Source organism: Zonotrichia leucophrys, chromosome 15 (assembly GCF_028769735.1).
Source record: "Zonotrichia leucophrys gambelii isolate GWCS_2022_RI chromosome 15, RI_Zleu_2.0, whole genome shotgun sequence".
In the NCBI taxonomy this organism is placed as follows: domain Eukaryota; kingdom Metazoa; phylum Chordata; class Aves; order Passeriformes; family Passerellidae; genus Zonotrichia; species Zonotrichia leucophrys.
The window spans coordinates 115,682-128,278 of NC_088185.1; the positions used below are offsets into that span (position 1 = coordinate 115,682).

General features: G+C 41.2%; 1 protein-coding gene and 1 long non-coding RNA gene across 5 annotated transcripts in view; both read right to left on the reverse strand.

The window, feature by feature from the left end:
• The window catches only part of SFSWAP (splicing factor SWAP), a 36,761-nt gene extending 34,152 nt beyond the window's left edge, over positions 1-2,609 (reverse strand). The window contains exon 1 of one of the 4 annotated variants that reach the window (XM_064726716.1): positions 2,056-2,608. In XM_064726716.1, the coding sequence (XP_064582786.1) occupies positions 2,056-2,309 (254 nt within the window). In that variant the 5' untranslated portion in view covers positions 2,310-2,608. Of the gene's footprint in view, positions 1-2,055 lie in introns of all 4 variants that reach the window. The other 3 variants (XM_064726717.1, XM_064726718.1, XM_064726719.1) reach the window with 3 other exon arrangements.
• Positions 2,610-3,589: 980 nt separating this feature from the next.
• LOC135454504 (uncharacterized) overlaps positions 3,590-12,597 on the reverse strand; it is a 130,405-nt gene continuing 121,397 nt past the window's right edge. The window contains exons 3-7 of the long non-coding RNA XR_010442120.1: positions 12,452-12,522; positions 10,389-11,034; positions 8,127-8,224; positions 7,383-7,451; positions 3,590-4,249 (exon numbers count right to left, since the gene is read on the reverse strand). This is a non-coding gene — a long non-coding RNA (uncharacterized LOC135454504). The remainder of the gene's footprint in view (positions 4,250-7,382; positions 7,452-8,126; positions 8,225-10,388; positions 11,035-12,451; positions 12,523-12,597) is intronic.

The following is a 12,597-nucleotide window of genomic DNA, read 5'->3' on the forward strand; positions in this document are numbered from 1 at the left end:
AATTTCCTCGCTTCTTTCTGCTAGTCCCGAACTCTCAGGAGAAATCTTCACCAAAGAAACTTGCGTCCATTGGAGGTAAAATCATGGCTAGGCTCGGCCCCTAGCCATTTGGCTGAGGAAATAAGTTCTGGGTTATGTGATAGAGAGACACACATACATAGGAACAGTAACATAAACATGCAATTTAAGGAGGTTCACCGCAAAATCGGCAAAGATCAAAGATGTACAGTTCCTTTCTACTACGAAATCACTTTATTTGCAGGAAAAGCACTGCATTGGGATAATGTTTACGCATCAGTAAGAGAAACTGATTGGAAAGTAAAGTGACAGTAAGCTTGACTCCGCTGAGGTGTCTTCCCACACACAACTCTTGACTTGTGCCAACTTGCTAGACCAAAAACAAAGAAAGTAAATATTCTTATAGCAAAAAGCAAATGAAACATAGGTCTGGTTAATCAAGCTCTGTCCACAGGCAAATCTGAACCCAAGTCTTCTCATAGCAATGTGCTTTTCTCAAAATGGTGAAAATGAAGACTTCCTGCTGCTGGAGATAAAAGGAATCTAAGCTTCCAAAGGAGTTTATAAGATTAGCAATTGCAAGCTGCCTTAACTCACAAATGTACCGTTATTTGGTATTTCAGTATGTGTGCACAGACATGCACATACTTAGTGTTTGCTCTCTACAATTTCTGTAACACCTGCGAACAGGCCTCTGCTGCAGAGAACCCCAAAACCTGCCTCTACCTATGAATGAAATCAATCACAGTAATTATTTTAGTTATTATTTTTGATTTTTTAGAAGTGTGCAACACAACACTTCCACTCCTGTGTGAGAAATGAAACAAAACTACAAATATTTATGGTTGCTTTGTCCTGCCTTCGTGTCTATGTCAATTTAACAAATTTATTTCAATGGCAATGATCATTAATGGAGTAAGCACCAAAACAGTGCAAGGGCACTTTCTTTTTTCTCCAGTCCTATGGAAGGCAATCAAAAGACCTTCCTCTACTGACATTTTTCCAAAACAAATATGGTTTTAAGTCAAAATAAGAAAATCCTGTCTAGCACTAAAGCAGTGATAAAACTGAGGGAACAAATATCTATAGTATGTTATGTGACCCTTTTCAAATCAAAATCCTTCCATCTTTTCCACTGAGGTTTTCACGGTCAGCCACAACTTGTAATTATTCCTTCAGTGCTCCACTCAAACATAGCCAACCTGATCTCTCATCTTCACTTTGTCCAACAAAACATTCAGGTAACCCTTTCTGAATGAGTTTATTTCCAAATCCCACCCTGAAACAACTCAAGAGACCAGAAGAAACATCAAAGCAGATTCTATTACTCTCTGCGGCCACAAACCTGGACCTACGGCAGAACAACCAAGAAGCCAGCCCTGACATAAAATTTCAAGAGCAAGCACCCAAAATCAAATCCATTCTGTCTGATGCAGTAAATCATGGCACCAGGAAAAGTAAAGAGACCAAGAACTACTTCTGGGGTGTCCCATCAACAGCCTGCAGCCAGATTATGTAGGAGAAACAGGAAATCCCCATTTTCTTTAAGATGGATAAACACCTTTGCACTCCCAACACTGCCCCATTCTCACCTACAGAACATACAATGTGCCTAATAAATACTCCGACAATCAGGCTCCCTTGGATTCCAAGCGAAAAAAAGAGGATGTTTGTGGTTTGCACTGAAAAGGAACAGATCATTCCCACTCTCCACCCTGCCGAACCTGCCTTGACAAGCGGAGCAGAAAGACCCATCGCACGCTGCCGGCCAGGAGGAGGGATCTCCCAGCGCTGCGAGAGCGGGAAACCCCAAGTTCCCGCAGACGGGGGGGGGGCCTGCAGCGTTCCCAGAGCACCCTCGGAGCGCTGTGCCGGGAGCAGCTGCCTCCAGCCTCGCCACGGAAGATCCCGACGCACCTGCCAGAGCGAGCCGTCTGCTCACCCCCCGCCCTCACTGCCCACAGCACAAGGGGGGGAACAGAAAGAGGCTATCACAGGAGATCTCGCAGCACAGTCTGGGGGTTGTGTTACACCGACCTATCGATCATGATCTTGGGGTCTCCCATCCAAGGAATAAGGTGTCGCCCCTGCTCCTGGTACTGAGCCTTCTCATCATCCCGAAACAGCTTGCAGGCATAGCCGAACACCAGCAGCTCCACACGGCTACTCCCGCCTCCACCTCCACCTCCTCCGGGGGGGCCGGGCACCGTTCCCCCGCCTGACAACAACATTAGGGGCGGCGGGCCTGCTTCTTCTGCAGTCCGTCGAGACCCTCCGAGCCCTCCGTACATCACCGGGGAGCGCAGCGAGGCGGAGGCGGCTCGCAGGAGCACCGACTGTCCGAGCAGCGAGTCCCCGCACGGCCAGGCCCGCGCTAAAGCCCCCGGCCGCAGAGCACCACAGCCGCCATCACCCGAAACAAAATGGCGACACTTCCGGTTCCGCTGGAGGCCCAGGGACGGGCTGGCTTTTGACGACCGCAGATTCGAGTCAAGTTCCGGCAGCCCGAATGTTAAATCCGAGGATAACGTGACTGCGCGGTACCGGCGAGGACACTACGCGCTCACTGACAACGGTCGAGGCCCGGCGGAGTGGTGGAGCCATGGGCGCGGCCGTGACGAAAGTGCAGCACGGCGGAGGGCGGGGCGGTGCCGCCCGGCGCGCTGAGGGCCCGAGGTGGGCGGGGAGCGGCGGGCTCCGCTGGAGCGGGCTCGAGGAGCTTAAAAACAAAACCAAAACAAATCCTGGTGTCCGCCGCGCTGCTTTGGAGCCCCAGCGGAGGCTGAGGGGCTCAAGGCAGTGCAAGGACCTGCAGTATAAAGCGGGCATCAACCTCAGGCTGCGCCCATGAAGCTCGAGAGGAAAGCCTGGGAGGCAGGGTGGGAATCACAGAATCCATGCGGTTGGGAAAAGAGCTCTGAGACCATCGAATCCAATCTATGACCGAACACCACCTTATAAAGCAGACCAGGGCACCGAGTGCCACGTCCAGTCTTTGAAAGGGGAGAGGGAGGACTTGGGGCACTGACTAAAAATATTTTAAGAAAGTTTATAATCTAGAGAATTTTTTTTACTAAAATTGTTTGACTTAGGCTGAAATTTTCAAAGTTGTGTACTTCGTGGTTATTACTTTCATCACTCTTCAAGAAGTATGAAGAAACACGTTGTTTTGTATATTTTATAAAAAATTCTGTAAGGAAGCTCATGGTGTTTTGTGATTCAGAGTGGGAATTATGCCATATCCTTAGTTTCTGAGTGCCCATAAATGCTGGCAGAGCTGGTGGAATGTGTGAAAAACTCTTGGCATCGTTATGCAGACAGGGTTAAAATATGTAAGATAGCAAGGGAAGAAATGCAGCAGCACTGAAAGAGGTGGATATTTTATATCCGCATTTAGAAATCCTACCATGTGAACTTGTCAGAGGATACCAAGTGTACGGATGGGAACGCACTTGATCATTGTGGAACAATTTGATACCAGCTTGAAAACACTTGGGGTCAAAAAAAGAGTAGGAGAAAAAATAAAAATAAAATGAAAAAAAATATAAAACTAAGAAAACAAACAAAAAGTTTTTGATGGGGACTGTAAGAAAGCAATGTGTGGTGATGATTTTGTGACTTCCCTAAGTCCTTTGGTAATGCAAAGGATTCAGCAGCAAGATAGTACAGCACAAAAAGGGCTCTGTGCAGTAGAAGTGGCAGCATTATAAGATAGCTTCAGACCATTTTCCTGGGATATCAGCATTTAAGACAAGGACGAGAACAGTGCATAGGTCAGATAAGGGACAAAAATGGAAGACTTAGTTAAAATAATGTAATTACAGAAAGATGGAGGGAGTATTTTATCCAGTAAAGCATTTTCCAGACAGCTGAGCCATTTCTAGAAGAACGAAGAGCTGACCAGAACACCCAGGAATAATAAAGCACTGGGTGTTGATAAAGTTCCCACTGAGTTATTATGAATGGAAGGGGATATTGCCTTAAAAATAAATTTGTGTTAATTTGGTAGCTTGAAAACAAAGAAATGGTAAAGGGGAATCATGTGTCTGTTTTTGAGAAAAGGGACAAAACGAAGCTTGAGGGTTGGGCAGTATCTTTCTGTATACTGCAGCACGTGATGTTCTCAGCTCTCTGTTCACATATCATTAGCCTGTCATCAAAAGAGGGATTCAGAAAGGTTTCTGAAATAACAGGACAACTGCAGCACAGTTCTTTTCTGATTATTGTGCACCTGAGGGAAAGAACAGAAATATAAACAGACTGCATAAAGATTTTCAATATATTTATGCAAGTTTGTCATAATGCATTATGAATTTGCATTGGAATAAAAAAGCACCCATCCCTTCCTTTTTTCCCCAGCATGAGTAAAAAATTAAACTTTTTTCCTTTTTATTTACTCTAGACCAACATTGGGAAGAAAATGCGGTGCTGATCATGGCACATGGTATGCCTTTTTACCACATTTAACAATACAACCAGTTTTAATATCTACGAGTAAGAAAAAAAATATGTTGAGCTTACTACAGACTTGTAAAGTCTTTATATGATAGGATGACCATGTTGGTACATTCAGACCCTTGATTAGTCCCAGCTGTTCTGGCTGCATTGCAGAGAGGGAAAGTGTTGTAATGAGGAAAATTTACACAATCTCTATCCCACTCACTGTATTTATTTTCATTTTGCTATAGGTAGGGAAACACAGACAAGCTGTTATTTCCTAGGCTGATAACAGTCCATTTTCCTCTATCTTAATGGAAGTGCAGTCATTTAGTATCAGTTTGCAGTTTAGCTAAAAGTGGATAATAACATTTATTCTCTAGTTCTGAAATTTGAAAAAAAGTGTGCTGTGCTGATTCTGAAAAATAAAAGTCCCATTTCTATCATGATAATCAATATAAAGGAATTTTTTGCATACCAAAAGAGTGCATCAAATGTTATGCCAAGCACAGGGGAGATATGTTCTGCTGCTCTGGGCAGCAAGCTAAGGTTTCACTTATACCATTTTGGCAAATGGCTTTTCAGCACTCATACTGAATTAATATATACCTTTTCCCTCCTCTTTTCAAAGTAAAGAAGGGCAGAAGTTAGATATGTGGAAAGAGGGAAAAGCATATGGAATTTGAAAACTAATCTGTAAGCTTGAATCTCTAAAGTGCCTCTCAAAATTCCTCTATATTTAGCACAATGCAATGCATCCTTTTTAAAATTCACTGTGAATCTGCTCAGTAATTAGAAAAAAAAAAAGTTTAAACTTCCATATTTGACATTTCCCACCAGAAACAAATACTTAGTTTTGCTTCTGCTTAGCATAGAAACCCTAAGATAATTTCTATTCGTATTCTAGCATGATTGCTTTAATCCCCTGCATTGAGGGGAGGAAAACTTGGCTGGCTTTCCTGAAAAATTGGAAGCTGTGTACAGTAGCTGCCAACTCTTACAGATTTTTGTCCCTCCTAAACCATCTTGTTACAGAAACATTGCTGTAATTTAGCATTACTTTATGTAGGACTGTTTACAGAAGAAGTCAGTTATTTATTCATTTTAGCCTTGGTCAAAGAGGCTAAAATTGTTTACTAAACTTGACCATTTAAAACTATTCAAGCTATTGTCATATTTTGATAACTTTCCTCGCTACACCTAAATTGTTCCCCTCAGCTGCCTTTGCCAAAAGCCAAGGTCTGCAAAGTGTTCTGTCAGCTTCAATAGAAGAAGAAGACTCCAAATACATTTTGGTTTTCATCTCAGAGGGAAGCCAAAAGCCATAGCCAAAATTAAACATTAGTGTTCCTCCCCCAGCCTTTCTTTGTTTTCTGCATGAAAGTTTTTCAGGTTTAATAACAGACAGTTTCCGTGCAACGAAGGATAACATTGTAGCCTTGAGTATAAAGAAATTACTTCTAGCAGAGGTTTCTCTGTACCACGCAATAGGTTACTGCTTAGGTTTCTTTTCAGCTGTTAAAAAAACAAAACTCTAAAGCAGAAGCCATTCGCCTTTCTAAAATTTGTTGGTAAATTTTACTCCAGGAGAAGGAAAGCCATTAAAGAAGCACTTTTTCTGTGTCACAAGGTTAAGTATTAAGAGCTTGCCATTGTTTTTCTGCTTTGGTGGAGTTTTGAGCAGCCTGTTTGATTTCTGGACTAGGTAGGTTCTTTATGCCCTCTTCACCAGACCTCAGACACTTAGAAATGTCCAAAACCTTTTTCAGAGGTGGAGAAAACTGCTAACTTAGAGAGTTAATTTAGCTTGCCTTGACTATTGGCTGATCATTGATGCTTAAGGGGTCAAAAAAACCATTGGTTTGATCTGACATCCCCCTTCAGAGAGCATGCAGCTCTTGGGATTGCATCAAGAGTTAAATGAAACAACCAAACAAAAACTTCCCAAAATGACACCCTTTCCCCAAACAAACAAAAAGCAACCCAAGAAATGCACAGAAAATACCAGGAAATTAACTTAATTTGCATAATTGTATTGTTCATTTAAAGGATCCTGTGTCTCTCTGCAGAAATCTGTTAGCTATCTGGATAGGTCCTATATAAACATGTGTCCCTATAATTAATTACTTCATTGATTTTTTTCCCATTAAATGTAAATTTAAGGACAGAATTAACTGTGTTTCCAAACAAATTAACATTTTTATAGTGAATGATTATGCTTGAATGTATACATTTGTAGAGTCAAATTTCAGCTTAAATTTTTTAAAACACCAGATAAAAGTTCCCAATTAGGAAGAAGTAGCTTATTAGCCTGACATGGCCTCTTTTGATTTTGGATGAATAGAACTGGATTTCATCCTTAACATGTTATTTTAGTAATGTCCTGTAATTAAATGCTTCTTCATGTTTGAGCAATAAAAAAGCCTTTGCTAAAAAGGCAGAACCTCTCTCCTGACAATGTAATGTAAAAAGCTTTTGTTGTTGAGAAGCAGTTCCTTTTAAAAGTAATATGTGAGAATTATTCTTCCTTGTCTCTCTGAAAGCCTCTTTTTTATTGTCAGCTGGCAATGGGAGTGGTGGTTGTTATGCACAAACCCACAAGACAGAGCTTTTGGACAGAAGTGGGAGGAGAAGCCAATACCCCCTAGATGCTGGGCAGCCCTTTAGATGGATCTCAACAGGTCAGAGTGATGGGCAGAGAGGAACAGTCTGGAATTCTACAATGGCAGCTGCGGAGGAACAACCCCAGCACCAGCACAAGCTGGGGATGGCCTGCTGCAGAGCAGCTCTGCAGAGCAGGACCTGGGGGTGCTGGTCCCTTCCAACGGGATCTGTTCTGTGACAAGGGGGTTCCCATGTTCCACACTGGAGCTGATGCTTACAGCCTGAGACCTGACTTCATGCAAATGCTGGTGTTCAGCACTTACCACATTGCTGAAAGTGGCCATGTCTGTCCAGTGGTCTACAGTAATCTACTCCCTTCTCTCCATGGGAATCTGTAGGACAAAATATCTCTCTTCAAAATACTTTTAATGTTCTCTTACCCTGCATGTTTGTCACTGAAAAAGAGTGAAATAATCAGTAGTTATTTTGCAGCTACTCTGTCTCTGGATGGCTTTAAACATACAAAATCTCCCTGAAATTTCCAGCAGTGTCAGGCAGAGGGGATTACAATCACAAGACACCTGCTGCTGGGTTGCTATGAATGCTGCTAGGCATCAGTTGGAAACTTGTTGTTTGAGGGAATTAAAGCAAAACAAAAAACATATTTGCCTAATCCCAGTTTGGATCAGGAGTATAGTTTGGAAATGTGAACAGCCAAGATTGCAAGTGTAATATGAAATGGGCTGAGCTTTTTGATTTTTAGTGTATGTACTTACTAAAAATATTGAAAGAGGTTTCAATTGCAATGAAGTAGTGTTTTCATGGAGAAAGAAGCATTGCGTCCTAAATAGTATTTTTGTAAGGATCAGCAGATGGAAACTGAAGCAAGACATATGCCAGTTAGAAAGACTGAACATACATAACAACTGCTGCAATAAATCTATATTCCTATGCCCTGAAATGACTTTGAGCTAAGCTTAAGTGTCTTTTTGGAAGATTAACTTTGGCAAAGTATGTGTTAGGCTTCAGTCAAATGTAAATAATTGCAGTAAGTCAGTGATACTTACCCATTAAGCCATTTGATTAGACCTTCTGTGTAGCTGGCTCCAGAAGGAGTGTGTCTGCCTCCAAGAGGGCCGGAGAGGTGTTAGGCAGCTGCATGATTCTGAATGGAAAGCATGTTTCTTATTAGATTTGAGTAAAGTATGAGTGGAAGCTGTGATGGGCCCCAAGACAATATTGTGTGTATGGAAGTAGCTAATCAATGAGCATTTTGGGGAGGCTGAGCAATGTACATATTGCACACCATGCAGAAGTAGTGTGAGCACAGCTACCAGGCTAATAACCTGCTGTGAAAACATCTTGAAGATGATGGGGACATTGCAGCTTCACATTTGTGTAAACTAATGCAGTCTCCAAAACAGGATGCTTCCCCATCAGCCATTAATGGTGAAGAGGAATCGTACTGTTCCAGAGACTCCTTTTCCCTTTACAAGCGTCAGTAATCGAATGGCAAGCATTCAGAAGACACACAAGGAATTTTCACGTGTTTATGTGTGATCCAGAGCATTTGTTCAACTGTTAACTTCTGCTGGTGTTGTGTTCAGGCTGACTCAGAGTATATAGATGACTCACCTTTGAAATAGGGCATAACCTCTGCTGCCTCCTCAGAACCTTTGATTTGACTTTCATGTCCATGGATCCAAACACATTAAATATATCACTGAACACCATTTGCTGATGATTTACTGGGCTGTGTTCTCAAAGCTGTACTCAAGAAGCCAACAGCGTAAATGTAATAAAGGATCTTAAGGTGTCCACTGAGGCAATCCAAATGCTTCCATACTCACACAGAGCAGATAAGGTGCTGTGCCAACACCCATGGTTTCATTTTTATAAAAATGTATTTTTGTGCTCTGAGCTACTCTTTATTGTCTTTAGTGGTGATAACACAGGGAAAGGATGGCACATTTCCTATGAATTGGCACGTGGTTCTGTCTAGAGAAATATTGTTTATAAGAGGAACATTTAGCCACACTTACTGGCAACTTTTCTCATCTATTTAAGTGATACATAGAATCAGCCTTACTGCATGAACACATACGTGTGCTGTTTTGTTCTTCATGTAGGAATAATGTATCATTTGAATCACTTAAGAATGTGTTGTAGCCATCTACAAACCCCAAATTTCCCACTAGTTGAAGCATATAATTTCTTTTAAGGTTTGTTTCATTTATACTGCACAACTTGTGGAAATTAGGCCCTTGTTAAAATGTACTGATGACTTCTACTGAGAAATGTGATTGTACCATGAAAATACAAGGCAAATGTACTATTTTGGCTAACCCCTACCTTCTTTGTAGGAAAAGAAGAAAACGGGCAGGGTGTAACAGGGACAAGAGCGACTTTTGTTGTCTTCCTTGGTCAGATGATTTTGTTCAGTAGTGCATGAAGTGTGTAGTAAAACTAGAGAGGAGCTACAGATTTTAAGCCCTAGTCTAGTCTTTTGAGCCCAGGCACAAACTTTTAAGCTACTTAAAGCTAGCTGTCCCTCTGTGCAGTCCACATAAAGGTTTTATTCTAGGAAGATTTTGAGCTACATTGATTACTACTAAATTTAAGAATGTGTCAAACACTGAATTTGCTGAAGAAAGAGCACAGTAATTAATGTAATTAATGTAACTGTGAGCTGAAGGTGAGTGATAAAACTTGGCTTCTGGTCTAGGTTAAATTATACAAAAATACAAGAAATATTTTGTGATCATTTTGTCTTGATCCTTTTTTTTTTTGCAGTGAAAAGCTAATGACACATGAAAAGGGAAGATTTCTTGACACCTAGTATTTAATTTGTGTGTCAGCACTGAGGTATCAAATTATCTATTTGCTGTACTGCCTCAGCTAAAATAAGAACACAAAACCAGCTCTTGACTGCAGCAAGTGTAGTGTCATAAGAAAAAAAAAAAAAAAGCACAGAATTTTGCATCAAACCAGAATAACATTTTGCTTAAATGAGATAAAAAATAAGATGGAAGCTTATTATTCTACCAGCAAGCAGCTGCTGTGATTGTTAATTGGGGAAAGAAATGAGAAGCTGTCAGTTCATTTTGGCACTTTGTTTCTAATGCATCAGCAGAGAAGCAGACACACCAGAGCTTGTGAGAGATTTTTCATTTGAACTTCAAAGAGCAAGGGAGTTCTCCACTGAGATAATGCTGCTTCTAATAACAGGTGTGAACCATACAAATCTATTGAGAACCTGCTTATTTCCTTTTCTAATTATCTAGTTTTAGGATAACAAAACAAATAAATCTAAAAGCTAATCTACTCACTCTAGGCTCCTTCATTCTTGCCACACACACGTGTAGCATTACTGTGAGCTTACTTAAAATGAAGAACACATCAGTGACTTGTAGGACTGTGTTTACAGGGCTCTTCTGATGAACAAAGTAACAACCTCTGTAGCCACAAGTGCAAGCACAGACATCCACTTCCATTAGTCTGTACTGCTGAGGAGCTCTATAGATGCTTGCACGGTCAATAAAAGGATAGCCTGACTTGTGACCAAATCACAGGACTGGAGGTCAAAATCGGGTGATGTCACCCACTTGTGCCATCACTGCTGTTTGTCACTGTGCCTTGCTGTGCCTGTGCTGTGCCATCACTGCTGTTTGTCACTGTGCTTTGCTGTGCCATCACTGCTGTTTGTCACTGTGCCTGTGCTGTGCCGTCACTGCTGTTTGTCACTGTGCTTTGCTGTGCCATCACTGCTGTTTGTCACTGTGCCTGTGCTGTGCCATCACTGCTGTTTGTCACTGTGCCTGTGCTGTGCCATCACTGCTGTTTGTCACTGTGCCTTGTCTGCCAATCAGTGCAGCAGCTTCTGGAGGCATCCATGGCTGAACGAGCCTGGCTCCACAGGCTTGCTTGCAGAACCTCTGGCTTTGCAGGGTCTCAGCAGAGCCTGAAATGCTTGAGCTATGGGAAACAGCATTAAATGAGGAAATTAGTGTGAGTCTGCATCAGCCACACACAACTCCTTGGAAACAGGAGCTTGAGAGTCTTTGCTGGCTGGTGGAACCTTTTCAGAGGAAGAAGCTGTTATTGGACATTGAATTGCTTACTTAGCTATGGGGTTTTTTCTTTAAAATGATGTTTTATTTGTGCCTCTTGTACAATCTTCCAGCCAATGAATTATGATCATGTCAAAGTCTCAATCATAAGCATTATAGAAATAGAGAGGACTAGCAGAAATTTGCATAATTGCTTTATGCAGTGGATCAGGAAAAGATTTTATTATTTGAAGTACCAGGTGAGGTACAGAATTTTATGCTATCTTAGAGAAAAGCTTTTGCAATAGGTGTAATCTCTTTCTGTGTATACATTATACATTCACATAACACTGACATTTCTTATGCATGAATTGCCTGAAAATATGCTGATTATAGCAGTATGTTTGCCTGCAACAAAGTATTGTTCTATGCCTGTGGATTACATATTAAACAAGTTTAATTAGAGAAGATGGATTGATCTGGAAACTCATGCAGATTTACACCACAATATGGGTGACACAGTGTTTATGTGGTATGGTGCAGCTGTGACCCTCCTCCACAATTCTAGTCTCCCTCTCTTGCTACTTTTACACCTCCCTCCAGCCTGATTATTGTGTTTACAATTCTACAACAGGGTCAGACAGTGATAGCTCATGCCAGCATTTTGGAGTAGTTTGAAGCTGAGTTGTAAATAGTAGGAACAAAATTCTGATTTCATTAAAGTTGATGGCAAAATTCGCATTGAATTGAAAGTGGGACCTGAATTCCAATTCCAAGTGAGCATATTATAAGCACTTCTGGATAACTCAAAAGACACAGGATTTCAATTAAAATACCTTTTTAATATCTCACAAAAATTATTTGAGTTATATACTTTCTAAATAGTATCAGTTGATGACCTGTCTTTCAGCAGTGTATTTGTTGGTTTTTGACTTGTAGTGTCTATTAGGATAAATAACCTTTATGTGATAACAATCCAATCACAATCCCTTCCAAATAAACAGCTTGAAAATACCAAGTGTAGTTAATTGCATTAAGGGTAACCACATGGGAAAAAAAAATATCATTCCTTGTAATGAAGCTATCAGTGACATCCTATGGAGGGTGCTTACTGCAAATTAATGCAAGTTGTTTCTGTCAGCATTCAGAAAACAAGAATGTTAAAATCTGGCAGTGAAATCTTAAAATGTAGACAGAAATTAATTGAATTTTCAAACTATTAATTTCGCTGTCTTATAGTAACTCAATTTAGCTAGATTTGTACCAAGCCTATCACTAACTGCAGAGGAGAGAGCTACTGAACAGGCACACGGTGTCACAGACTAACACAAATAGGAACAAACCTGAAATTTCATTAAGGCGCTTGAACTTCGCAGTTCCCCACTTTCTTGCTGCAGCATTTGTAACTGAATTCCTGTGAACATAATATACAGACAAGTTCCAGTTGTTGCTATATTAATGCCAAGAGGAGAGGTGGGGATGTGTCATC